This window comes from Taudactylus pleione, unplaced genomic scaffold (assembly GCF_031769625.1).
Source record: "Taudactylus pleione unplaced genomic scaffold, aTauple2 ptg000032l, whole genome shotgun sequence".
Taxonomy (NCBI): Eukaryota; Metazoa; Chordata; class Amphibia; order Anura; family Myobatrachidae; genus Taudactylus; species Taudactylus pleione.
Window position 1 is genome coordinate 47,462,501 of NW_028284434.1, and position 17,477 is coordinate 47,479,977.

Sequence of the window (17,477 nt, forward strand, 5' to 3'; positions counted from 1 at the left end):
AATGTATATAACAATACTGAGGTTACAGTGTCAATATAGAAAGCATAGGCGCATCTGGATATACTGGTGGTAGTGTGTCACTATAGTGGGTGCAACTATATCTAACAATAGTGATGAATTAGTGTCAATATAAATTAGCACAGTTCTATCTAATAATGTCCCCCTATAGTGAGCAGAGGGCTATGTAACAATACTGATATTAGTGTCACCACCGTGTACAAAGGTGTATCTAGCAACACTAATGTTACAGTGCCTTCATAGTGGTCACAAGTGTATCTAGCAGTTCTGATGTTACAGGGAGCCGGATTTAGAAGTGGGCGCAGTGTCTATGTCGCACGCAAGAGGGCGATGTTTTCAGTACTGAGCACGCGCCCAACTAGCACACGCATGCATCCCAAAGGCTACAGCCAGGAGCCGCAGAACAAATTTGGACGCAGCGAGGCAATTTCGATACGAGTTTCTGGGTGGTAAAAGGGGGGTGGCTATGGGCACAGGTGTATACTGAAGGTACAGCATCACCATACAGAGAATAGGTGTATTTAGCAATAAACATATTAGCGTGACAAAAGCAGTATATTATACTAGGAATGTTAGTGTGCATCATACATTTAGCACTAGGTTCAGTAGTTGCACCAGCAGAAGAGAAGGTTAGGAAGACTGTAACAGTGCAGGCCTCTCTAACAGCAGACTGGTTAGAGGCACCACATAGCACAGCAGTCAGTGGTAGTGACTGTTAGTTGTACATAGCACAGCAAACATCGTCTTACCTGTCGGAATCTCTTTAGATGCAGAATGAGTACATCAGGCAGGGTCCACAGGCTGAGTTTAATGCTGCCCTGTTGAAGCTGTTTACAGTGAGGACAGCGCCAGGCATTACCGGGAGCCAGCTGCAAACAGGCAGCATAAGCCATCAGGCACATGTATAAAACGCACAGCACAAAAAAGCGAATACACTACAAGGGAACGCAAAGCAAAAACATCCAAACAGCAGAGAATGGTGATAACCAACTCTACATACACATGGAGACCTGATTCCTGACATGAACCCCAGCCCTCAAAGTTCTGGAAAAAGTTCATCTGGCCTGTTTCTAACAAACGTCAAATAGACACATCACTAGAAGCAGCAGCATGCGCATGTATATGGACATTCCACAGCCACAAAATGACTGCAACACTGCCTTGGGTCTACGAAAGCAAACACAATGTTAATTCAGACTTGTGAGCCAATTGGCGACCTTGCAAACTACCAACAGCAAAACGTTCAAGCATTGTAATGTACGGCAATACGGACCTGCTCCTCTTTGGTATACAGATGAAAGCACTGGGACAGGCTGCAGCACTGTGGCTGGTGGTGAAGCTCCCTCTGCAGGCGAACGCTCTCAGAATCCGGGACATACTCCTCTTCTGTGTTACCGAAAAGGCTGCAGTGAGCAAGCAGAGTTACTGACGGCTCTAAACAGCATGAGGCAATAGAACAAAACTTGCCGTCATATAGGAGAATTCTCTCCCCACCCCCAAAGAAAAAACTAACAAAAAACGATGTACTTGTCACAAGCATGCTCTACGCACTGATCATTTAGAGTGAAGATAAAAACGGTGTCGATATTCATTACTGGGGTTACAATACAAACACACTTGAAACTGAGCTTGGAAAGCCTGCCTCAGTTGAAGGTGTATGAATTGCAGTCTGGTTTCCTACAGCTGTCAAGACTCCATCTACTTCCCAAACTGCTATTACATATAGGTGTGCTAAGTAGCGCGGGTGTTCTGACCTTTCACACTGAAGAAGTGGCTCAGTGGCTACGTACACTAACTTGCTGGGGTACCCTGGTTTGAATTTCAGTGTCAGCCACAATAGTAATGAAGTCATCATCAATGATACAGTTAGTGTGACTGAAACATTGCCGTTTGTTAACCCAATCATGCCCTATCCGCCCTATGATTTGGGAGACTACACTATAGTAGTTTACAAATAGAAAAAGACGGCATGGCGACACAAACACATCCAAAACTGTACCACATTTACATTGGGTTCAGTTTTATATCGCTTTGGACTGGGAAGAACACATTCTTATGTTATCTCTTAAAGAGCCGTTAGAAGCCTCAGGATTGTCATTGCTGTGCTAGGGAAAAGTCTGTGCTTAAGGATTGCAGCAGCTGATGAGATTTCCCACAAGCAGGTCATTAGTCTCAGTAATGCTGTACAATGAGGAAGTGGTACCACTCTTGTGGTGTCTAAAGGTTTCTCTCTCACTTTCCTGTGCCCGCTGTAGTCACCTAATGATCTGTGTGTCATCTTGTGGCTACAGGGTGATGTATTATTTAAGGGGATGCTATACACTTACAAGACAATATAGGCAGGACTGACAGAACCAAAAGAAGGTAGGAGAGAATAGACGCCCCTCAGAACCACCCCCACCACCTCTTCGGTCCCGCAGTGTATTCCTTTTTGTGGTTTGTACTTATATGCCTTTAGAACAGAAACTGCATACATTGGGATGGGTATGGGATGCCAACGCTCGGGATCCCAGTGCTCAGAATCCAGACAGGGTTACGATACGGACACCGGTATTCCATATGCAATGAAACCTTCACAAACCAACAAGCCTCTTCCCATTTAGGGGACAGCCTATTGAAGAACTATTATTTAAAAGCCAGGTGTCTATACCTGATATGTGACCCTGAAATCTATGCATTGGAACAGCCACTTTCTGGGATTAACCAATACGTGTGAGAATGCAAACCGCATCAATCACCTATGTACCAAAAACGTGGTCACGGACCTTCAGCACTTTAACCACATCTTCGTTCTCTCCAGAATGCTAAATGTGCAAACGGCAGAAAAATACATGGTACTGTACAGTAATAGCACTTGTCTGGTTGAACGCTGACAAACTGTTCAAAAGAAGCCCTAAAGTGACTGATCTGATGACACTCGATTAATTAAAACATAAGCTGATATTTGGCATCACTCAAAGTGAAATCAAATCAAGATCGCACAGAACGTGGCTAAACTTAGTGATGAAAAAGCTCATTTAGCTCTAACACAGATTGCCGTCAAGTAGTGTATATGAAACCAGGGACTGAATGTTCAAAAACATCTGTAATTCCAGAATGCAATAGAAGACCGGCTCACAGGTCCTCAGGATGAAGGGCAGACCCTTGACTCTGCCTGGAGAATATCCAGACAAGCTCGTCACAGAGACAATTATACATCTCTGCTTAACTTTGCAGGTTAGAAGACACCTTTCAGAAGCAGAGTAATAAAACCAGACAGGTGGAACCTGTATCTACTAAGCTGTCAAACATCTTTTCAAACAAGAGTAGGCAGCTATCAGTGCCTCAAGCTGCTTTGAACTCTTAACGCCTCATCTAGTCACTGGCTAAGACTTAACTTCTAGTTTGGATACCGCTTGTATGCCACTCTACCAAGCATCCATCTCTTCCATTAACCCTTTCACTTACCAAAAAAAAGAAAATCAATAAATATGACTATTTAACAAGAGGAATGTGGGGAAGGGGACGGTATGCATAAATGCAGAAGATAAGGGCCCAGACTACATGTGGCTCTTCATTTGCTATTGCAATAGAACAGCAGGGTAGGGCATATCTGGAGCTGTGATTCCTCTAGACTGAGAGAGTCGCTCCGGTTACCCAGATCCTGCTGCAATGAGCTTTACCTATTCCTGAGGTTTCCAAACGCTGTCCTCAAGGCTCCCCAACAGTTCAGGTTTTAGAGATATCCATGGTTGAGCACAGGTAGCTAAATCAAATTAACTGAGGTACTAATTAAGTCACCTGTGGTCAAGCATGGATATCCTTAAAACCTGGACTGTTATTGAGCGAGTTTGGGAACCTCTGACCTATTCAGTCTTCCAGCTGTTGTAAAGCACATTATCCGCACCCATCATAGACTTGTTATAAGCAGATACTGAAGCGTACAGGCGTTTTCAAACAGGTTCTAAATCAATCACAACAAATCAGGAAGCGGCTTGTCATCTGTAACCTAAAATGTAATTTGACGATTAAGGGCCGAATTCAATTAGCGGTGAAATAGGACGATTTTCGCTAAAAAGAGAACGGCGAAAACGGATGATTTCCGCCTAAAAACGTTTTCACCATCTCAGACCAGGAGGAAAAAAAAAAAATGCAAAATCCCTGTTTTTGACTAAAAATTTGGGTATTTCTTTCAGAACCCTTTGGATATCCCCACTAAAGATAAATTACCCTAAAAAAAAAAAAATTAAAGTTGTGTCATTTGGTGAAGAACGACTGGTCAAATTTTTGGAGAAAAAATAAAAATCGTTGAAAATGGGTTCAACATTTTGGGTCTGGTATTTCAGGGGGCAATATGGATGCGTCATGTGCTTTAAACATCGCATGTGATTGCAGCAGGCGCTTTAACTGTTTTTAAAAGTGGGCTTTTACAACACGAAAATATACTTTCACCCATTTTAACATACCCTAATTTATGTGGAAGAGTAATTTCCTGAAAAAAATTGCTTTTCACCATGTTTTAAAGTTTTCGTATACGCAAATTACTGCCAACCAACGCAATTTAAGTACTGTACTTTTATTACAGCCAATAATACACTTCTAAATTAGTTTCCGATGTACGTCAGCCATTTTTTGGTTGTACAGACGCACTTTCCTGACTATCGCCTATTTTCACACCTCCCGTTTTCGCCTGTTTATCGAAAATCGGATATTTTCGCCGGCGAAAACACCCGACTTCATCGCCGGCGGTGAAATCACCCGATTTCACCGCTAATTGAATCCGGCCCTAAGAATTCTTTCTGCTGGGGCAATGCTGTTACTATAGGGGCTTATTTTATACTGGGCAGATGAGCAGTTAGATTGCCCACCACTCATACAGCTGCATACCACAGAGCAGGCTATACTGTACAACATCTAATGGAATCCTACAGAGGAGGAAGACATCCAGACACCAAGTGCTAACTCTTACATAGAGCTTTGAAGGCCTGCAGTATGGCAGTCGGGCTCCTATCCTTCCGCTTGTGGTATCCGTACTGAAGGAGCAAACATTACAATCTGGTTGGCACATGCCCAGATAACATTACTGCAGCAGGGCTTCTAAACCCCATGTCCGTGACGGGTAGTGGTGGTCTCGCACAGCATAGGCTCAATGAATCCCCCTCCACTCCCATTTCACCCAAGAGCACTCCTTGATCTAGATCCATGCTTCTGTTCATATTTAAAAAAAAAATGTTTTTTTAGTCATGAAGCTTCATTTAGACTCCGGTGTGGGATAGGGGGGATTAAATTTACTAAAGCTTCTAAAACAGACAAGTCGAGTTGTTGCCCATAGCAACCAATTTGATTGGTTGTTAAGGGCAGTACCTCCACTTTTCCTTTTTAGAAGCTTTAGTACATCTAACCCAAGAGGAGAATATTATGCAGGAAGCGCCCCGTGTCCTCAACGTCTACTCTTTTAGCTTTGCCAAAACAATAATAACAGACATGAAAATGACAGCTCAATGACCAGTGTCCTGAAGATCAGTAAATCACTACAGCCTCTATTACTAGCTGAAGAAGCATTTTCAAAAACACCCTTACAGAAACACTGTACAGATTTGAAAAAACTATTAACAAAAAATGCATATACCTTCGTGGTTGCAACATTTTGCAAAATGTCCAAAATTAAAAATGAATGACATTAAATAAAACCACTACGTGCCAGTGTGTAAATGGGTTGTCCAGGTCTAGGTGTGCCATCCATTAAACCCTAAATAATAATAAAAACAAACAACAAAACCTGGAAACTAATGCTGGCCATACACGCTACAATTATCGGGATGATCCGCCCGATATCGGCAGATCGCCGCGATAATTGTAGCGTGGGGGGGGGGGGCGACCGAGGGTTAAATATTGCTCGGTCGGACATGCTGGATTGTCCAGCATGCACGTCCGATGCGATATTACCCGGTAAACTGTCGGCCGCATCGGGCAGTGTATGCCCAGCGCAGCCGACAGACAGACATTTCCTGTGTTCCTTCCTAAGGAAGGAACAGGGAAATGTCTCCTCCCCCGGGGGCGGAGCGCAGATGTCGGGCATTACACTGAGATCTCTCACAGTGTATGCCGCGGACATCTGCGGCTGGCAGCCTGCCAGATAAAATGTCTGTCGGTCTGACAGACATTTTATCTGGCAGTGTATGCCCAGCATAAGACAGAGTAATGTGATCTTATGTTCCTTAGGAGATGAGAGCAGAAGAAGAGGTTCAGATCAGACTGTGGGCAGATCGCTATTTGTATCAAATCAAATCAGAAATCTATGTTCAGAAGGGAAATCACCTTATTTCCTGCCCAATGATTGCTCTCCCTGCTATCCTCACTTTAAACCCACCAATATTCCTTGGGCATGCAAAGATCAGAATACATAGCAGGACAAGGACAAACCTGAGACACATGCTACAAAGCACTTAGGGGGCATGGGAAATCAACACGCCTAGCTCATTGCCAGATCTTCCGCACACCACCCAGCTCAAGCAAACTGCTCTGAGAATGCGGCAGGTGTCAGGATCGTCAATACTATGTCACGCTTCATCGGGAACGAGCCACTGTGATAACTTAATACTATAAAGACTGAAGGAAGCTGCAGAAAGGTGTACGCCTGGAAAGGCGTCACAGGCATGTCAGCAAACCATCAACACTAGCATAAATAAACTCTAAATCATCTCTGGCCGGAGGGCTTTGACAGTTTAATGACCGAGTGCAGCTGAAAAACAGTTTATGAACCAAAACCGCCTACACAACGCAGACACGGGATGCTACACATTCTATATGTACATTTTCATGGAGAATGGATTAAAAAGAAAGTGTTACATGGCACCTGGGTATAATGAAAAGGTGTCAGAATGGAGAAGAGATGGGGATAAAGCTTCTCAAGCTGCCGTCAGTGCTGTGTGTATATGAAGCTTTGTAATGTCAGTAGGACTGGGTCATAGTATTACAAAGTAATGACAGTCTGTATTCCTGAAATGTAAGTCCACAAGAGAAACATTTGGAGGGTACAAATGTGACCCGGGGGGAGGAACAACATGTACTAACCCTTGGAGAGTGATAAAGCACCAATCAACCAGCTCCTGTCTGGCGGTGTTTGAAAAATGACAGTTAGGAGCTGATTGGTTGGTACTTTATCACACCCCACAGCTTAGTGCATTATCTTGAAAGCTTTTATTTGCCAATATGTATGTCTAGTACAACCCATTATTATGAAGGTAAGGCAAGCAAGAAATAATACATGCACATGGCACTAAATGTACTATTCCTGCTACAGTTCTATCTATATACCACACCTACTACTACCCTCTGCTCAGCCATACCTTTACCAGCCTCTACCTTCCCTGCTCCACCTCCTGGTACGTTTCGCTTAATGAATGCAAAGGCACTACTTTACACAGGGACAGTATTTGTCGGTGTGATGAAGTGCAGTTGCTAGTAACAGTTGTGTTCTGTTACAGGGCGACTGAGAACATAGTGCCTAGGCAGAGCGCACAGACATGGGTAATTATCATGGTGCTGCACCTAGAAACTGCATCAGCCAGGAATGTGTGGCCCACGGCAATACTGTGTCACACGGAATCCTGCTTAGTGGCACACCAATATGCTCTAACGCAGAGCTTCCCAAACTCAATCCTTAAGGCACCGTAACAGCCCAGGATTTAAGGATATCCATGACTTAATTAGTACCTTAGTCAATTTGATTTAACCACCTGTGCTCAACCATGGATCTCTCTAAAGCCTGAATTGTTGGGGGTGCCTGGAGGACCGTGTTTGGGAACCTCTGCCTTAGCACATCATACTGCACTACATAAAAACCCAAACACTCCCCACGCCCAGCCTCTGTTTGCACATACATCAAAACGAGATTTAAAGTAAAATAGTCAAACGGTGAGCAATGATCAAATCCTGGTCTAGGGGACCTAAATGCAACAGGAACAATTAGTGAATGTCATTTCTAGGGCTCTCATCTAAAGAAGCCACAATAAAATAAGAGTCCTGTAAATGCCACATATTTAGCCTGATGCAGAGCAAGTACTATCGCAGTCAGCATAGTGTATTGTGCATGAAACTGTGCTGCACATTGCCTAGAAGTGTAGGCACATGTCTGTGCACCCATGCAGATCTGTGCAATGCTGGCACTCACACGGGATTAATGTTGCTCTAATAATAGTCAAGGCGTGTTCATGCAATTGCAAACATACGCAGACAGTGACATGCTACTGGTGCAGACCTGCATGTATCTTATAATAGTTGCATAATTTAGGCCTGCATTTTATGGGGCAATTGCGGTCGACAGAGTCAGCCTTAAGCAGCCCATACACCAGACCAACTTTCCTCCAACCATCCAACTAGTTAGTTGTCTGGAATGAAAATCCCGTAATGCATGGGAGCAAACGACAATCAGCCATTGGCTCCCAAACATCGGAAACCGGATGAAAGCTGTTGTTCAGTTATTTAAAAAAAAAAAAAAAACAACAACAACAACGTGCCTGAACAACCTTTTCAGTGTTTTCTGGTGCTTGGGAGCAAACGGCTGATTGTCATTTGCTACCATGCATTATCCAATTAGTTGGATGGTAGGAGGACAGATGGTCTGGTGTATGGCCAGCTTGAGAGCATTTCTACTGGGATGTGACTCCCAACTACACTTTTTCATTCTTCATATTTTTTTCCCCACACTGAACTAGTAAGTGGCACTATTTATTTACATTAATATAGCACTAGTGAACCCCGCAGCCATTTAACATACAAAACACACAACAACATAGCTAAGAAAGTAGGATCACTCCTGTTGAAATTTAGCTTGGCTAAGGATTTAATTCTGCAGATGTTTCTATACTCACTATTCCTTGGTCTCTCTGTCCCATTCCACCACCAGCTTCACATGAGCTGCCCCACCAAAACCACAGGATTTCAGAGCCCTGAAACAAAATCACATATATAATTAGAGTGGTGCACAATACTCAGAATGACTCAGCAAGTTCTAAAGTTCATAATGGAGAAATTTGGACAATAAGTACTTCAGAGGACGTGATAGCCATAAATGCACAACAAACATTAATAAAAAAAAAAAAATTGCCACCAGTTAACGATACAATTACAATTGTTCAAGGTGTCCTCCATTGTGGTCAACAGCAGCGTCCATTCGAAAAACCAAATTTTTCTATTACAAAACGTAACGTCAGGTGGAAAAGCCAGCACATGACGTCGTATGCCATCTTTTGATCAGACAGGTTAATGTACAACATCCTTCCAGATACACCCACTGTAGTGCTTCAAAAAATAAAAAACGTATGGGGTGAGGACTTAAAATCAGGTTGGCCTGAAAATAGAGGTTGATAATCCATTCTTTGTTAAAGTGTTGCCTCAGCAATTGTGTCGCTCCTCAAGAGAAACTGTATAGCCGCGATGCCACCTGGTGACAAAATGTGTAACTAACTTTCTTTTTCAATAAAGCCTTTCACATGCTCTGAAGTACCCAATGTCCAAATTTCTCTGAATTTTGTGTCTTAGGAACTCGCTACAGAGTGCTGTAAGTACAGATATACACATATATCTATGGATTATAGATGTCTTTTCTAAGGATAGGTGTCACAAGTAGCCAAATAGACAAACTATTTTTTAAAGGTCCCAACCTACAGAGTATCCTTCAATGTCTCATACAGAAGAAAAACATAGGCAGGATTTACCTTTCAACTGTGGGGTGACAGAGAGGTTTTTCTTCCTGAGGTAAGAGGTAAGTTATGCCAACAGCAGTAACCACACGAAGGCTGAATGGACACACCTGCAATAAAACACAAAATGTGGCATAATACGTGTATAACATAACATACATCAACAGAAGCAAGCAAGGCTGGCGCACCAACTTCTAGAAAGTCTATCCGCTGGGCAGAGGTACAATGGTAACAGAGCGGATGCCACTCGTCCAGCAGCAAGAGAATAATGAGTCACCCACCTGAACACACACTGAAGGGCGCAAGGAGTATTGCATTTTCTCCAAGATCTCCTTCTGCAGGACATCCCAGGTGATGTTCCTCTCCAAGTGCAGAACAAACGGCTGCCCGAATCTAAGCAAGTCCAGAGAAAGATATAAAAATGCCCATTATAGTATTGGAAACGTCTATTCATATGTAGTTTAGGAGTTCCTGTGGTAGGCAATGACCGGCCTAATTATGTTACTAGGTTAGTGTGGAAAAGGCTGCATGTGGCAGGGCCAGGGACTAGCATGGCAGATAACAGAGCATAAGGTTATTGATACATACTACTTTCAGCCTAGGCTACCAAGCAGCTCATTTATTAAACTACAGCTGTGTGTTATCACTGTAGATAATGGACTGTGAAAATAAAGCCGGTTTTAGAATCCGAAGCCAGACAACTTTCCTGTTGCACAGTGACATGTCTAGGATAGGCAGCATCATCAAAATGCCTACCTCTTGCCATGTTGCCCGCTGTACGCTCGGTTACACACCAGGATTACAATCCGGTCACTGACTCCAAACCTGTTGTTTGTAGGCTGCCGCACTGAGCCAGAAGAGTAGTGGGGAGACCTATTTTGGTCAATCCCATTCCTCATATAATTCTGGTTATTGTTCACACAGATGCCTGCAAGAGTCAGAGAAAGGATTTCAAATAGCAGTACTCCAAATACTACTTTAGTAACTCTTCAGTTACCCCCAACCCCAGTCAGACAGACACATGCACAAACAGTATTGGCATCATGAAGATCATAACGATATAGAAAAGACCACATTGGCAATGACATCCAAGAGTCCAGACATGAGGGCCAAAACAGTTTGATTAGTTCTTGGCAATTGCAAAAAGAATTCAATGCTGAAAATAAAATTTTTGGAAAACATGACAATATGAAGGCAGTCAAAAGGTAGTGTTCCTGCTAGGCTGTTCCAATGGGGTGTGGTGCCCTGCCAGATTTGAAGTCCCTGAACTGTGCCCTGCCCTTACAGTGCCCCCCCATACACGAAAACAGCTGTCCCCACCCATGGACCGCAGTGTCCCACAGGAGGGAGGGTTACGGTGAGACAATCACCAATGAGTAAATAGATGGCGTGCACATGCATCTATTCACACTGCGGGAGAGCTTGGGGGCAGCCCAGCATCTCCATGAGTGCTGGGCCCGTCCCTTATAGCGTCTCAAGTACACGCCCCCTTTTCCAGTGACCACACCCCTTTTTCAGGTGGGTGCAGAGCAGTGCCCTTCAGTGACAGCCGACCTGCCCACCCTAGAAGGAACACTAAGCAGTTGTATGGGGTATATTAATCAGATCTCTAAAATTGAAGTATTAACGAATATTGGGCCGGATTCAGAGTTGGGAATAGAGAGCAATCCCTCTCTCAACTGACCATGCTGCACTGCAGGTGGGGCAGGTTCAAAATATGCAGAGAGATTTTGATTTGGGAGGGAGGTGTCCAAACTGACATCTAAATTGTAGAGTAATAATAAAGCAGTGCAGTATTTGTGGGCTACATGTAAAAGCAGCCAGTATTAACCCTACATGCAATTTTTTTTTTTTTTTTATGTATTTTCCACCCCTTGCATTGCAACATGGTTTGTCCAGGTACACAGTTAAGTGCTATCTCTATCTCTATTCCCAACTCTGAATCAGGCCCATAGTTTAAAGTTCTCTGCTGGCAAAAAAATAAAAACACAAAACTAAGGATGACCATACAATTACATTTAGTGTTAATTTAATGTGCTTGAGCAAGTGCATAAAAGCCTAAACTGCCAACACATTTGCATTTATAAAAACAAGCACAAGCCGTCATACAGCTTACTGGCAGAGGAATAATGAAAACTGCTCTTCATAAGGTTGAATAAGCCTCTAAAACCAAGCCTATGTTTTACAATGGTTAACTAAAGTTGTCACCTGTACTCTATTTTCATGTCATTCTCCATACAGTCTTGCTGGGTTGGTTTTATAAAGAGACAACTTTTTCATCAACATATATATCTAACACAAGGAAAATCATTCTAGAAAGAATATTGTCCAGCATAATGTAACAATAGGAGAGTACAACCAAAATGTGTATTTATAGTAATGGCTGGAAGTGACAGTGTCTTACAGAGGCAGCCTGCAGAATACGGAATGAGTGGCCCCAAGTCAGGAGGATTAAGGCAGCAACTGGAAAAAGTGACAGCAGCCATCTATTCTGCCGCCTTCAGCAACCAAAGTCTGACCCACTTACACTCAATGAGATGAGGCAGTAAAGCCAGGTACACACTATACAATACATTGGCTGACCTTGCAATCTGCGATGGATCACAACAACCATCGTATTTGGGAGTACCCCCAAATCCACCCAATTCATCTTTTGATGAATTGGGTACTCGCATATTCCCATCTGATGTGCTGCAAAGTAAATGGGACGAGTCAACGGATAACGCAGTGTAGTTACATTAAGCATGTTATGATATATTGTGTTGTCGTAAGGCGGATCTTGGAGTGTGTACAGCTATGAGATATATCGTTACATCACGATGTTGGGCTGGCACATTGTTGAGGTGTGTACCCGGCTTTAGAGAGTGGGTGGCTGATGAACAGCAGGAGTCTAGTCACAGCCAATGTAAAACACGCACGCCTCGCATCGAGGGCTCACTACGGGCAAGTTTTACCTCTCTGGCCTAAAATTCCTTCAGAAGGGAAGACTTCTGGAGTCTCAAAGGCAAATATGCAGTCGCTTTCATGGATGGTATCCAAGTCATCTGTGTCAGAGAAGGAGCGATGGAAGCCATCAAAATACATTTCAGTAATTACTATCTGGAGTGAGAGAGAAAGAGAGGAGAAGGCAAAGACGTAAGCTAGACATAGCTGGTGCACACCGCAGTGAGAAGAGATAGTGACAATGCCTAGTCATTTACACTCTGCTTTAGTAAGTATAACCAAATACAGCATACGTAGTAACACATACAGTGACATAGGTGGTGCACATCACAGTGAGAAGAGCTAGTGGCAATGCCTAGTCATTTACACTCTGCTTAAGTATAACCAAATAGAGCATACGTAGTAACACATACAGTGACATATAGCTGGTGCACATCACAGTGAGAAGAGCTAGTGGCAATGCCTAGTCATTTACACTCTGCTTAAGTATAACCAAATAGAGCATACGTAGTAACACATACAGTGACATATAGCTGGTGCACATCACAGTGAGAAGAGCTAGTGACAATGCCTAGTCATTTACACTCTGCTTTAGTAAGTATAACAATATACAGCATAAATAGTAACACATACAGTGACATAGCTGGTGCACATCACAGTGAGAAGAGCTAGTGACAATGCCTAGTCATTTACACTCTGCTTTAGTAAGTATAACAATATACAGCATACATAGTAACACATACAGTGACATAGCTGGTGCACACCACAGTGAGAAGAGCTAGTGGCAATACCTAGTTATTACACATAAAGCATATGCAATAACACATACAGTAACATAGCTGGTGCACACCACAAGAGCTAGTGGCAATACCTAGTCATTTACACTCTGCTTTACTAAGGTTAAACAAATACAGCATACGTAGTAACACATACAATAACATAGCTGGTGCACATCACAGTGAGAAGAGCTAGTGGCAATGCCTAGTCATTTACACTCTGCTTTAGTAAGTATAACCAAATACAGCATACATAGTAACACATACAGTGACATAGCTGCACACCGCAGTGAGAAGAGCTAGTGACAATGCCTAGTCATTTACACTCTGCTTTAGTAAGTATAACAATATACAGCATACGTAGTAACACATACAGTGACATAGCTGGTGCACATCACAGTGAGAAGAGCTAGTGACAATGCCTAGTCATTTACACTCTGCTTTAGTAAGTATAACAATATACAGCATACATAGTAACACATACAGTGACATAGCTGGTGCACACCACAGTGAGAAGAGCTAGTGGCAATACCTAGTTATTACACATAAAGCATATGCAATAACACATACAGTAACATAGCTGGTGCACACCACAAGAGCTAGTGGCAATACCTAGTCATTTACACTCTGCTTTACTAAGGTTAAACAAATACAGCATACGTAGTAACACATACAATAACATAGCTGGTGCACATCACAGTGAGAAGAGCTAGTGGCAATGCCTAGTCATTTACACTCTGCTTTAGTAAGTATAACCAAATACAGCATACATAGTAACACATACAGTGACATAGCTGCACACCGCAGTGAGAAGAGCTAGTGACAATGCCTAGTCATTTACACTCTGCTTTAGTAAGTATAACAATATACAGCATACGTAGTAACACATACAGTGACATAGCTGGTGCACACCACAAGAGCTAGTGGCAATACCTAGTCATTTACACTCTGCTTTAGTAAGTATAACCAAATAGAGCATACGTAGTAACACATACAGTGACATAGCTGCACACCGCAGTGAGAAGAGCTAGTGGCAATACCTAGTTATTACTCTGCTTTAATAAGATCAAATAAAGCATACGCAGTAACACATACAGTAACATAGCTGGTGCACACCACAAGAGCTAGTGGCAATACCTAGTCATTTACACTCTGCTTTAGTAAGGATAAACAAATACAGCATAACAAATAGCAGATGGGAGAAGGAGCTACTAATAAAGATACAGTGGAAGCAAGGGCACCACAAGGTTTTGAGGTGGGGGGCATGATATAATTTTGGCGCTCCAAAATCGCTGTCTCCCCCTCAGGGGCAGCTGCTGTAACCCACCACACAACTGATGACAGATCATTGGTTTTGCTGATTTGGGCTCTGTATACAGACATCACTGCTCTCTCCCCCCAGTATCCTCACTCAGACACGACACTAACAGCACTAACGTTCAACTCTGTATACACATGCAGCAAAAGCGCGTCCCTGTACAGACAATTTATCCAGCCAGCATTGGGGGAAGAGGAGGACAGTTACCCACGTGCTGGTGGGAGTTGTAGTATGGCGCAAGAGCTTATCCCTACAGAGTACTGAACCTCACTCTAGGACTACAGAGACCATCATGCAACGTGAGTTTGCAGTGAGAACAGCTCGCAGAACCCTACTTGCACCTACTGGAATAGGATCGAGCCCAGTGTATGCACTCTGCTATTCCTGTATTATACACATACACCACTGCGAATATTCTGTAGGTATTCTAAGAAGAAAATTCAAGGATGAAAAACAAATATACAAATTAGACGCTGCAAACTTTGCTCCATCTGACGGCTCTACAGTATGTAAAGACATGAACACGCACATAAGTCAGACTCCACTCAAATACCGACATAGGGATTCCCAATCCCTCCAATCCAGCAATTCATGCAAAAACTAGTAATGCAGTAAATTTAGCACAATAGGTGCAGTACACATTGCATTCATGCCACACATGGGAATTATTACCAGACACCACTACACACACCCACAGAGGAGGAAGACATGCTCAGACTTCACCTTATAATGACCAAAAATCAACAGCAAAAATGTTCTTTCAGTAGGAGATAAATGGCTGCACATTTAAGTTGGTTTTGTCCTAATACTGTAGGTATTTGAGTTGGCAAATATGGTAAAAAAAAAACAAATATGCAGTTTCCCTAAATGTTATCCTCTAATAAGTCAGACATGTTACCTACATCTGCTTCTGTACATTACAGGGGCTCTATTCTTACGCAGCATGTAGCAAAGGGTACATAGCCCCAGCAGGTGATGCCTGGCTCTCATGAATCCTCCCATGAAGGCTGCTGCTGATCTCCTCCACGGGTCAGAGAAGCATGTGATGAGCTCCACTAATCAGAGCTCAGCACATGCCTCTATGACCTCTTGTGATGTCTCATGAGACTTACACAGCTCCCTGTAATGCACTTAGGGTCGAGTCTAAATCAAGCTAATCTACAGGACCTTACCGCCCCTCCCTAACCTAACCGTCCCTCCAACAAGCGCCAGCATGCTGGGACATTAAGGGCTTACTGGCACTATTGTTTGGGCGGGTTTGCCATAGTTTTCCAGTTGTTATTTTGGACGGTTTTAAATTTGACCATTAGTAAATCTGCAGCACCTAATCTTGTCAATGTTTAAAAAAAAAAAAAAAAAAAAAGTAAAATAAAAAATAAAAAAAACCAACACATCGGAACAACCACCGATTTTTGGGTTTTTTTAAGCTAGTGATTTGGATGTTTTTCTGTCGGTTTGCAAAACGGATGGAAAATTGCCCAGAAACCCAAAACATTTATAATCCTTTCAGACCAACGACCCATGAAATACACGTGCTTATTAGCCCATGAATTTCCCGGGTGTCAGTCCCGACCATGGTACAGAGCAGGGTCGCAGTTCCGAGACTTTGACCCGGGTCATTTGCATTCACACATAGCAAGAACCCGGGTCTACGTACGTTCAAAAACTCAGGTTTTTGCACTGTGTGTAAAACGGTATTAGTACATTTACCCCATAGCCTGTTATCCAGAGGCTTTAGCAGAACAGAACCACTCAGTGGCCATTATTATGTAGACAACATAGAAAACACTTACTGGCCAATCATTAACATTGAAGTCGAACATGATAATGCGTTTCAGACCCCAATAGTCAAATGTTTTTTAGTGCCGCGATAATAGGCACTCGTATTTACCCTGCATGCAAAAACAATGTAGGTTTGCACCCCTTGCATTGCAACATAGTTTGTCCAGGTACACAGTTACTTATCTCTATCTTAGGGGGGTATTCAATTATAGCTTTCCCGCTAGGTTGTTTTAGTGGGGCACTGTGCGTTTCCTTTCTAAAGGGCAAAAAGCACCCTGCCCTGACGCGCGGCACCCTGCTGAAACAGCCTGAGGGTGCCATCCCCACCTGCTGGTCGCAGTATCCCGCGGGTGGGGAAAACTGCAGTGTAGTGGTCACCGCCGGTGAATGGATGCCAGGCGCATGAGTGGCCCCCAAGACACGTCTCCTTTTCCTTGGCCGTGCCCCTTTTTCGGGCACGCGCAGATGTGCCCTCTCTCTAGGCCCTGCCCGCCGCATTTAATGCAGACTGTCCGTTTATCGGTAGCATGCCATGTATCAATGTTTAAATACTTGTGTGATTCCTGTAGATCCTTATTTGTACATATACATTTTTTGGGGAGATTTGTATGCACGATCATTGGGTTTATGTTTAGCGGTAACCATGGTTACGGCCTCTAACTGATGACGCCGATTGTAGACGCCGCCAGACTGGAAGTTACCGGGAGCCGCGTTACACGTGGTGGGGTGTTGGATGTATAAAGTAAGTGTTTCTATGTATTGTATGTTATAGTACCTTGAAAACGGAGGAATAAAGTACTCCGAAACGTTGGTTATTCCACACCTGCTTGAAAGTGCATTATTTGTGACCCGAGTGCTGCCGCCTACAGTGTGTGTGGGGTTATATATATATATATATATATATATATATATATAGTATGTATATATATATATATTATAATAATAGCATTAACAAAA

General features: G+C 43.1%; 1 protein-coding gene across 4 annotated transcripts in view; it reads right to left on the reverse strand.

Moving 5' to 3' along the window:
- USP31 (ubiquitin specific peptidase 31) overlaps positions 1 to 17,477 on the reverse strand; it is a 61,067-nt gene that overhangs the window by 12,123 nt on the left and 31,467 nt on the right. For 3 of the 4 annotated variants that reach the window (XM_088452053.1, XM_088452052.1, XM_088452055.1), the window contains 7 exons: positions 12,656 to 12,800; positions 10,458 to 10,629; positions 9,983 to 10,094; positions 9,717 to 9,811; positions 8,871 to 8,948; positions 1,292 to 1,421; positions 768 to 887 (listed from right to left, as the gene is read on the reverse strand). In XM_088452053.1, the coding sequence (XP_088308179.1) occupies positions 768 to 887; positions 1,292 to 1,421; positions 8,871 to 8,948; positions 9,717 to 9,811; positions 9,983 to 10,094; positions 10,458 to 10,629; positions 12,656 to 12,800 (852 nt within the window). The remainder of the gene's footprint in view (positions 1 to 767; positions 888 to 1,291; positions 1,422 to 8,870; positions 8,949 to 9,716; positions 9,812 to 9,982; positions 10,095 to 10,457; positions 10,630 to 12,655; positions 12,801 to 17,477) is intronic. The other variant, XM_088452054.1, reaches the window with a different exon arrangement.